The 11,391-nt window shown below is 37.7% G+C and overlaps 2 protein-coding genes across 3 annotated transcripts; one reads left to right on the forward strand and one right to left on the reverse strand.

Annotated features, from left to right (window-relative positions):
* The first annotated feature begins 3,352 nt into the window (after window positions 1–3,352).
* Window positions 3,353–4,778, forward strand: grp (gastrin-releasing peptide). Its single transcript, XM_008424513.2, has 3 exons — window positions 3,353–3,790; window positions 4,255–4,463; window positions 4,546–4,778. Exons 1-3 carry the CDS (start codon window positions 3,637–3,639, stop codon window positions 4,597–4,599), a joined length of 417 nt encoding a protein of 138 aa, XP_008422735.1. The 5' UTR covers window positions 3,353–3,636; the 3' UTR covers window positions 4,600–4,778.
* A 1,295-nt stretch (window positions 4,779–6,073) lies between these two features.
* On the reverse strand, window positions 6,074–8,906 carry rx3 (retinal homeobox gene 3). 2 transcript variants are annotated; one of them, XM_008424515.2, is made up of 3 exons: window positions 8,351–8,906; window positions 7,780–8,003; window positions 6,074–7,040 (listed from the first exon to the last, which is right to left on the reverse strand). In XM_008424515.2, the coding sequence occupies exons 1-3, from the start codon at window positions 8,604–8,606 to the stop codon at window positions 6,591–6,593; spliced, it is 930 nt and encodes a 309-aa protein (XP_008422737.1). In that variant the 5' UTR covers window positions 8,607–8,906; the 3' UTR covers window positions 6,074–6,590. The 2 variants fall into 2 exon arrangements, with proteins under 2 accessions (XP_008422737.1, XP_008422736.1); XM_008424514.2 differs by having other exon boundaries at window positions 7,780–8,006; window positions 8,351–8,905.
* Between the last annotated feature and the right edge of the window lie 2,485 nt (window positions 8,907–11,391).

The following is an 11,391-nucleotide window of genomic DNA, read 5'->3' on the forward strand; positions in this document are numbered from 1 at the left end:
TGTGCAATATATTTAATTGTCCATTTTTCTCACATGTGGATCAAACTACATGGCCTATCATAAATGCACCCCACAGCGCCATCTGCTGTTTTCATGCCGAAACGAACAGTAAAACCGGAACAATGACTTTAAACTTATGAATATTATATGGCATATTGAAATTGTGTCCAGAACAGGAATTTTTCAGACCCCTGTTGAGTAATTGTTCTTTTTTTTTTTTTTTTAAAGTTCATGTTGATCAGAGTAAATGTATAATTGCTGCTTCGAGAAAGGAAAATGACGTAGCCTTTCAAGGTGATTTGATTTGCCAGATCGTGGCGTCTGGAATTAATAAAGTGGCTCTCAGTGTAGGTGATCAAAGCCAGACAATCAGGCAGGAGCTGTTCGTGATCATATGAGTTGATTAACAACCTTCTCGGTCTCTAGAACTGTGACCGTAAAACTGCATGAATTTCTGTTCTTGACTCATTTGCTTTTTGGTTAGATTCACAAAAAAATAAATAAAAAAAGGGTGAAAGAAGTGGCAAAAATATGAAAAGGGAAATCTATCAAGCGGGGATTTCAAAATAACTTCACCTCACATTTCATCAATTGCAGACGGTATTCCTGGTGTCTTTGTGTGTGTGTGTGTGTTTTCTTGTTTGGTCTCTGGTAAAACAAATGAACAAATATTTCAGATGGCACTGTGCTGTGCATCCTACTTGTTGCTGCCCTTTGAACGGAGGTGACTCATCCTGTTTTGTTAAGGTCAACTCTGGACAAGCATGCAAATTGAACCATACGTACTCTTTTAGACTCCTGCAGGGATGTGTGTATAAGGCTGTGACCCAACAATAGCCAGAGGGAACCCTCAACCTTTCAACAACAACAAAAATGTTATTTACCTGTACAGACTCCTGATCTGTCCTAATGCGTTCTCTTTTTTATGCCCGTCTGTAAGTCTATACTGTCATAAGCGGGATCAGTCAAGTATGAGAATTTGATATAGGCTTCATGTGTGGGTGCCTCGCTACGTTTGAAGGCAGCATTGCTGAGCTTTCTAGAGACGCAGATAATCATAAAAGATGTGACTCGCGCCTTGCAAGTTAGTTGGAAAGTGCTGCATTGTTGTATTCCTGTAACAGCATGGGTCATCATTGTTCCTCCTTACGCGCTTGGAGGTTTCAGCTCTGGAAAAACGGTGAGGTTTGTAAACCTGCTGCAATTCACTCACCAAGGTAAATACTAGAAGTGGGTGGGGGGGGGGGGAAAWACAAAGCACWAAAGGGCAAACATCACAGCTTTTTTGATAAAAAAAAATCTTATTACAAAAAAAAAGTCTTCTTTTTCATTGCCTTACAGCCTGCAGGGTTCTCTAAGTTGGTCTCAAACATTCATCGTCTGAGTCCTACTAGTTGGCCACAATGTTAAAGGAAACTAAATGTGAACCAATGAAAGATAGCTTAAAGGTTTTTAGATCTTCTTGTGTCACTACATTGAGACTTTGTACACACAGAAATTCACTTCGCCTGTCTCCTATCCATACAGATGAGTGACTTGATTTCAGGCATCAGTGGGATGTTTGACATTTGAATTATTATGACATGGTTTAAAAAAATAAATAAATCTTGGATTTACTTAGTGGGAATTTATTTTAAAACACCTCAAGCATCCATAAGCGGGATCAGTCAAAGCTACCAAATGAAAAAAGGTTTCTGGATTTTGTGATCTCGGGACAATCTAAAATATTTTTTTCCCTTTTCTTTCATGTGAAACTTATGAATGTGTATGATTTTTTTTTATCAACAGAAATACTTTTTTTTATACATCCTCAAAAGATTAAACAGCAAAAGCAAAACCTTACTATTACAGATAAGACAGTAACATGTGGAGACAAAACTAATTGTGCTGTGTTATATGTTTTATTTTATTTTTTTATTTTAATGTTATGTCCTGAATTCATTTTCTATATCGGCTTAATTCTGTGCTTGGTCAATGTTAAATTTCCAGACTTGGTCATTGGCCACTTAAGATACTCTTCCTACAATCCCGATGAATTAGACATATTTGAATAATTACTTACTGCCTTTAGTTAAAGATTGGAGATTAAGAGGTTAACTTTGAGCTGCTTGGCCTTCAAACACAAGTTTAAAAAAAACCAGCATAACTTAATACAACATGTCGTAGAGATTTTACACCTAAGGTCAGTGTTAAGAGACCTTGTCTCCCTAAAATGCACCACTTTACAATGTATTGCACACTTTTGGAAAGCAGCTTATACATTTTTTAAAAAAGAAACTATATTACACAGAAACAGGTGTACACCTGCCTAAGTTAGCCGACGTAGGACAGCGTGAGTGGAAGATAGCTCCTCAGCTCAACATGGAAGGAAAATTGGTTGCTGCCATAACACTGCTATGGTTCAAACCTAGACAGAGTGGGAGCAATGATGAGAATGATAAACTGTCCTTAGCTTTTTTTATTGAATCATAAAACTTAATGGAGCCAGTTACAGCTTGGAGCACAAAACAGCCACAGCCCTGCTATTTCCTGTCAATCCACCTTCATTCTTACTTCCATTCATTCTTAATGTTCTTTCTGAAGATGACAAGATGAAGTGTTCACACCTTCAGGCAAGCCTGCAGACTGACAATGGAACTGACTCTCCAGGAACAGATAGAGCTGCAGCTCTCAAAATCTCAATTGCTCCAAACATATTGAAATGTAGCTTTTCATGACATGGAAGAGATGGTTGTTTACATAATCAAAAAATACCTGAAAAGGCAATAAAATTCCATCCCTCATCTATAACTGCTAATCTTGCACCAGCAGTCAGTGGGTGAGAAGGTACACACCTGGACACACACACACACTTAGGACAATTTAGATCAACCGAGTCAAATCCTGAATTTCACCTTTGTGCAGCCCCAACAATAAAAATGTCTTCAGCATTCGTTTTGTTTAAATTTCTTGTTAATACTGTGAGGAAAAACTAAAAACATATACCTACAATTTTTTCCCATCAATACAACATAACGACTCTTCATCCCAGGTACTGACTGAGCTTTGTTTCCTTTCATGCTACTTTGTGGTCGAGTTTCCAGAAGTAAAAATTATAGCAAATACTTTTTTTCGTTATAACTTTCTATAAATAGGCTAATATTAATATATGACTCCTGAACAGAAACTTCCCTATAAGAAAAAAAAAACATAAGTAGTTACCAAGTACATTATAGACTATTAATAGACACCAGAATCCAGAGGTTCGATCCTTGTGTTCCGATGACGTTCACACCTGATATATGAATTAAAATAATGTAGATAAACATCTGCGATCTGTAATTGGCAACTATAAATGATCACCCAACTGCATCACTTTTCCTCCGTGGCACTTCTGCTAAACACCCGCTGACGCACAGCTGTTTCAGGAGGGGCATTTAACTTTCTTTCATCAGTAGTCATTCCTATCAAAGGCACCGAAAGAGGAACTTCTGCAAGCTGGACGTCTTGCTTTACCCCCCTTTACATCGGTGCAACTAGCAGGGGGAAAAAACAAGCGATTATGGTGTAGATTCTTTAAAGTTAAACCGAGTTAAGTCAATGCAACGTAAGGATTAGTATATATCGCCTGGTTTAGAGCTGACCCTTTCTCCTATCATGTGTGCGGTGCGTCTTTGTTACTCGTGGTCTTGCAGAGCGCTCTGGACGATTTTTATTATCCTGGCGGCAGCGCCTTGTCTGCTGCGCTGCTCTGAGAGACCTGCGTTAGTTGTTGGAAAAATGTATCCAAGGGGCAATCACTGGGCTGTAGGTAAGAAAACCTTCATTTTTAATCAGAAATATTTATTAATAATAATAATAATAATAATAATAATAATAATAATAATAATAATAATAATAATAATAATAATAATAATAATAATAATAAACTGAATCTTTGATCATGTATGCTTAATTTACTATAACTTTCAAAATGTATTTTTTTTTTCTGTCATTGAACTTCTAAATTAAAGTGAAGCACTCACGTGAAGAAAAACACCTGTCATATATCTGTCTGTGTTATGGACTCGGCAAAGGAAATAAAAGCAGCTAATAAAATGATCTCATTAATAGCATCTTCTGCTGTTGCTTTTAATTACTTTGCAGATTTCAAGTCATTGCAACTGGCTGAAGAATAACTAAATGAAACATCTTTCTAAAAAAAATAAATAAATAATAATAATAATAATCATCATCATAATAATCATAATAATCATGATGATTTTCAAACTACAGGTCATTTAATGGGAAAGAAGAGCATTACGAGTCTGCCTGGACAGCAGCAGGAAAACCTTGACTACCTCATGCTTTCACAGTCGGACAAGATCTTTGATCAGGACCAAACTGTGAAGGAAATGTCAGCAGAGAAGCAAAAGCAAACAGTGCTGCGAAAGCTGCTCCACAACAACAGGAGAGAAGACAACAGAGGAAAACACCTCCGAGAGGTCAGCCTGTACAGTCAAACGATGTTTGTAATCTCTGACCTTTAATATGCTTACATTTCTCTGCTTAATTATTGTTTTGCAGGTGTTGGACCTCCTAATTCTGACTTTGAGACAGCAAGACAGCGAATCCTCCTGAAGGCAAGACAAACCCGGCTGCAGACGCAGCCTCTGACGTCTACTCAACCTGCTCTGTAATCACATATTTACAATGTATAAGCTCTGTGCTGTAGAAAAAGACACTAGAGACACAAAACCAATGTTGTTTTTGGTGAATTAGCATTTTTACTTGCACAAAATAAAAAGGTTTCAACCGCCGACTGACTGTCAAGGTTATGTTGTAGAAACCAGGAATCTTAACCGAATTGCATGTTATGATGACAATAACTTTTACTCAAAGAATTTAATAAATGCATACTTCTGAGGAAGAATTAACCTTTGAACTTTTTGTTTTTTGTTTGTTTTCATTTGCTCTGCTTTTCCCATAGAAGACTTATTGCGGATAGATCCAAAATGTCTGTTGCGAAGAATTTATTTCAGCATCACATTATCCCATCGTATTTCAACTGTTAACAATAGATAAACCACAAATAAAAATCTTCAATTTACATAAATTTGTGAAACCTGCACATCATGGTCCCACCATTTGCGCACTAACCCTTATTACCACAAGGTGGTGCGCAAGTTCAGTTTATAATGAACATCTCGTGTTTCAGTAACTTTCTAGTCGCACAAAACGCCAACGTCACCATAATTAAAAGTGTAAAGAAGCCATGAGATTGTTGTGTTGTTGGGTGAGAGAGAGAGAAAAAAAAGCAATAAAATGAACAAACAAATAAACACCAATTGTTTTTTCTCTCTGGGAAGAGATGAATAGATGACCATCAGTATTATTTTTGGCTCGCAGGGGATTCAAGCAGACAACAGGAAACGCTAATTGCAACAGTTTGGCAAGACAAATCGTCCTTTTAAAGCCACAAACACATTTTTTTCTTCCTTCTTCTCTTTAGTCATTTGTCACGGATGATAGGTAAACAATTGAAAAGCGAGTCACTTTCACCCCTATTAGGAGTCTAATCCGAGGAGAGAGTCGGATACAGTTTGTAGGACTTAATGGGGAGGAAATAAGATGACCTACGGACTCATTTTCTGAAACATTCGGAGGAAGTTAAGAGGTTTAAGTCACTTTGATTGAGACACCAGCGTGTATTTAAAATAAATAATTAATATAGATTATTCATATGTATTAAATTAGTAGATAATTTAATAATACAATTATAAACATAAACACCGGAAAACGTAAACTCACTCCCTTCAATGTCTTTCACTTAAAAAAATAAAAATAAAATAAAAAGCATTGGGAAGGCAGATATCCACCGCTAGAGGGCACTAAAATCAATATTTCCAATTTTCTGATCTGTGCTCTGTCATTCTTTGTAAACGTCACCTTTCCAGCTCAGTATTCATGCTACACAACTTAGTCATTATCTGTTTTCTTTTTTTTGTGTTCTACTCTTCAGAAGGTCCTGATATAAACCTTTTTTTATTATTATTATTTTTAGGAATCAGATAAGAATTAATTCTATAAAAGCTCTTAAATTGGTAAAGAATTTTTGCATTTGGAAACAGTTTTTGAAAAAAAATATCTGAGAGTTTATTGTACAGACAAAAAATAAATTACATTTGTTACACTGTCAATCAAAAAGACTGTGAATGATCAGCAACAAAGGTGTGGTTGTGTTGCTGTCAAAATAATGAAAGGATACAAATGGGTTCCATTCTACGTTTGTTTAACTAATAACAAAACGTTTTGCCAAAATGAGAAAAAAATAAAATAAAACAGAACATCACAGTTGAATCAATTTTCTAACAAAAAATATATATGGAGAGTACACCCAAATAACTGTCTTTATACTGAACTTTTTTGTTTTTTACAACGTTTCAGGAACTTACGTATCGCCTATCAGAATTTTGACAGTTTTTTTTTTTTTCTTGGGATCAGGACGTTCAGGTCCCAAGAAAATTACAAATTTGTAATCCGAAAATTACAATCCAATCTGTAGAAAGATAAAATCTTTTCAAATCACAGTCTCCTGGGTGTGAATGTCCGTCTTAACCTTTCCACTGGCATCACCACGTCTTCCCAATAGACTGAATGTGCTCCTTGGCTTTCATCCTCAGTGAGGCTATACTGGAGTTCCTTGGGTTGGCTGAGCACTGGTATGTGGGTGGCAGGGAGCACATAGAACCGATGTGGGAAAGGTGAGGGCTGTGTCCCAGGGCTGGGGAGTTGAAAATAGACGCTGGCAAGGAAGGAGGCATGGACGGGGGAGGAGAGGGAGCGTAGGCGCCCGGTAGGGTCTGTGAGCCGCCAATGAAGCCTGGCAGCGACTGCAGAGGGGCCGGAGATGTGATAGGGGTGGAAAGCCAGGGCTCAAGCGGCAGCCCGGAGCCCAGGGAGCTGGTGGTGGATCGGCCAAAAGACAGAAGAGAGGGGGAAGGGGTGTCCTGCAGCTTGATGGCGTTCACCTCCAGCTTCTCCTGACGACGCCACTTGGCTCGTCGGTTTTGAAACCACACCTAGAAAGAGGTGAGGATGGTAAAAAAACAAAAACAAAAAGCAAAAAAAAAACAGAGTAACAATAAAATAAAATGTTTTGTCTTTAACATTTATATTATAGCCCTTGTATGTAAGATTTTGAAATTTATGGACATATTATAATTGCTTAGTTAACAGCTTTAAAAACTCTGTTTCTATATTACATAGAAGTGACAGGATGGGATTGAGGGAATTACTCTTAAAAAATTCCTTTTAACTTAAAATATGTTTTGTATTTTCAGTAAAAGCAGATAATTATACTGCTTTATTATTATTCGAAGTATTACTTCTGTTGTTGTTCTACAGTAGTAGGTCTAAAACGAAACTTTGCGCAAACCATTGTGAACCTTCAGAAAGTTATTTATTTGCATATTTATTTGTATTTATTTATTTTCCTAGTTTTACAATTTACAACACACAAAATGAAGGTAACATGCCACTTCAAATGAATCATTTCTGTATTTCACATATAAAGGGATACTCTGGACTTCGCTGACTCAAAACTAGAATGAGTTCAGAATCTCGATCATTTTTTATCTCAGCTTTCAATGGGGAAAAACCTAACGCATTATAAAAATATTCATACGTAAGCAGATTATTATTATTATTATTATTATTATTATTATTATTATTATTATTATTATTAATGAAGCGACTTGGCGTATCCTCCTGTCTATGACAGAAAACAATAGTGGCATCATTTTGGAGGCCATGTCCCACCTGCACTCGGACCTCCGGTAGGTTGACCTTTAGGGCCAGCTCCTCTCTGCTGTACACGTCCGGGTAATGGGACTTCTCGAAGGCCCGCTCCAGTTCGTGGAGCTGGAAGGTGGTGAAGGTGGTTCGGTTCCGGCGGTGTTTCTTTTTCTGGTTCTCGTCGTCGGACAGCTTGCCGTCTCTGTCCGGCGAGTCCGGACCTGCGGAAGCTTCTCCGGTGCACACACCTGCTGCGAAGGAGAAGGAGGCGTTCAGCGACTCAAAGAAAACAAAAATGGCGAAATTACTTTTTCTTAGGAAAAGTTTAAAGGACAAAGTTCTATTTTTTTCTTTCTTTTTGAGTTATTGTTTTTTGTTTGCTAAAACTTTCCTTAGCTTTTTATGAAGCAACACCTTCTACATTATTTGACCCCACTTGACTTTACCGAGGAAACAGAAATTGTGGCTCCCCACAACAGTGGCTTATTATTACTACTACTAAAAAAAAAAAAAAGAAGAAGTAATAAGCCAATATATCCTTAAGATATTGCTGCCATAAATGAAACAAAAAGATACAATATTTAAATCTACTCACTCTCACAACTGTCAGTGTAATGACTTTTCTTCCCCTGGGTCACAGTAACGTTCCCGCTGCGGTCCTGGTCTTTCTGTGTCCCGGTGTAAGAGGCCGACTGGTGGAAGATGGTGTCCTCTTTGAAGCCCAGGATGGCCTCGATGCTGTGGACGGTGGACGGGTGTGTTCCCGGGCTCTGCACGGAACGTGCGGAGGGAGAGACGCGCTCATCCATCATCATCATCATCATTTGGGATGTAGATCCGAGCAGCCACATTGGTCGCTTCAAGTCCGGAAGAAATGTCAGAATTCACAGACTCCTACTTTTGTTTTTTTTTTCTTCTTCTTCTGAAACTTTTCCTCTCTTCTCAAGTCTTATTTTGGAAAAGTTCTCTCTGTTGTTATGGAGCATCTTTGCTGATGGGTTTTAAAGTGGTGCCTGTGCGGGACACCCCTCCCACGTCACGTAACGTCACAGAGGGGACGTCCTGCTGGATTTAGGGGGTAACATGCAGCCACCAGCCTTCACCCAGCAGAACTCCACCCCATCCCCATCCCATCCCAAGGGCATCAGCATGCCTCTAAACCTACTTACATAAATCTTAAAACCATCTTTCCTCTTCTCCAGATGTCATGTTCATGTCGGCGTGTGGAGGGGAGGGGAGTTTGTGGGGTGGGGGTGAGGGGGGGAGATTAAGCCCACAGATTAAGGTACAACAAAATCATAATTACAAGATCTGTGGTGAGATCACGGATTGCAAGATGACAGCTTAATATTTAATCACATCTTCAAGATATTGTCACCAAAGATGAGTTTGTTCGTTGAATTGCTTTGCAGATCAGAAAAATAACTGTAGTTTTCACAGATTCAGATTTCAATCTGCCATAAACGTATAAGCTAATTGAAAGAAAAAAAAAAACAGCTAAATTAACAGTTTATCTAACAAAAAATGTTTCAAGAAAATGTCTAATAGTGTGACTAATGCATAAACAACAACAATTTGAGCTTATAGCCACTTAACAAACAAACATTGGCAGTAGCGTGGTAATCCTCCTTAAGGGGATTAGTTATTTTACTCAAAAGAGTTAAAACCGCTAAAACTATTTCGTTTTTCCTAAAGACGTTGACCTGCGTTGGCCCAACAGCGTGGAGGTCCATGAAGAAAAGCAGGATACTAAATAATGCCTTAACTTAGACCACAGAACATAAGGTAGGTGTATAACTAAGTCAGTTCATGAAGCAAATAAAAAGGTCAATAGTAAATCCATTTCAAAACACGTTTACCACTTTATTGGAGAATTTAAACTGAAAAAACAAAGCTAAGTTGCTGGCAATCTCAAAGAGAGGCTTCAAAAACCACAATGCTGAAAATAATTCACTGTGTGAACTAATTTTGTTTCCATCCTGCAGAAATCAAATGCAAAAACTAAAGACTAAAAAAAAAAAATAATACAATGGACAGAAATAAAAGAAACAATTCACGATTCAGCTGGAAAACAAGAGTTTTTTGTTGGGCTTCCAAAGTCAAATTATTAACGAGTCTGACACTAACATGGACAAATGAACATTTTTAAGTTTGGGATTTTGCTTTATTAACATATGTCTGCAAGCATGAGGGATGGTACTCTCATGGAGACTCAGAATCGTGTGGAAGACAAAAATATGTAAGAGGAGATACCATTTACACTCGTTCTAAGATCTGTTTGTTAAAAACTCAAGTAGCTGCAAACCGAATCCTGGTTGACGTAGTGCCTGTTCACAAGAAAATTAGCAGCTAAAATATGGGACGAACTCGGGTCAAAACTGAGTGAAAGTCAATGAAAACAGGAAAATGAAATGTTTTACCCCTTTGAAGTGATATAAAACCAAATGAAGTAGCGAGTTTACACAGCTCCAACTTGCTGTATGAATGAACTGTAAAGGGTCTAAGCTGCTCTGAGTTGCTCTAAAGATCTCAGCTTTTTCTCAGAAGACTTCAGAATGAGTAAAGTAAGAGACACAGGATGAAAAACATTTAGTGTCTTTGGGAATTTGCACAGGGTCACAGGAACTGGATCTTTCCAGAACCTGGGCACTCAGTGACGTAGGAGAGACTCGGTGAAGATAAAAAGACAGGATGCCCGCCAGCTGTTTTGCAAACTTCTTCAAAAGTCTCTTCCTCAGATTTAGTTTTGTAAAATGAGGACCTATTTTTTAAATAATAAGTTTTACATAGATTGTTTTTTTAAGCTTTATTAGCATCTTGATAATTAGTGTGATCAGCATCAGTTATATCACTCCACATCATTTGTTGTGAAGAGTTTTGGACTTCTTTGTTTGCCATTTTATCTGATTGCATTTGGCAAATCTTCAAATAATTATTTTAGACTAACGTTTCTGACTCTGGTAGTCAATGAAGACACATCAATATTTCAAGAATGATGCAAACCATTCAACTACCTCACAGTCTGAAACGTTTTATCCATTCTAATTTTATAGGAACTTTAAATTGCATTCAACATTGCATCGTTACATTGTGCAGAAAAAAAAAATAAAACTGGGAAAAAGATGGACTTGGTGAGGGAAAGATGGAAAAGGCCAACAACCTTGGCAGCGCTGATCCTATTAGATGTAATCTCCAGACTTTACAAATCCACAGCCGTGCAAACTTGGCTTCTTGTAAAACTCGGAACGCTGCGGTTTCCCATCAACCAGGCCCCCCTACCCTCCCAGCCTCACCCTGATTCTCCTTAGCCTAATCTTTTCTAACTGTTTGGATAATGCCCAATTAAATTAATACCTATTTATTTTTCACTCTGTTATCCCTGATTTGTGTAAATAAGATTAATTGCAGCTACCCAAAGGTTACATGTTTCCTGGCTGTGTGACTGAGTATGAGGAATAATCATCATGAAAACTGTTAAGGACTTCGATTCAAAGAACGGAAAATATACCTTATCAGTGAATGTAAGTGTTACACGTCTCAGCATATGATGGACAGTTGTAACAAATGATGTTTATTTTTTTTATTTTTTTTTATTTTTCTTCCTGCGGTGAATTTCTGCTTCCCCTTTGATCCTGA

Source organism: Poecilia reticulata, linkage group LG12, assembly GCF_000633615.1.
Source record: "Poecilia reticulata strain Guanapo linkage group LG12, Guppy_female_1.0+MT, whole genome shotgun sequence".
Taxonomy (NCBI): Eukaryota; Metazoa; Chordata; class Actinopteri; order Cyprinodontiformes; family Poeciliidae; genus Poecilia; species Poecilia reticulata.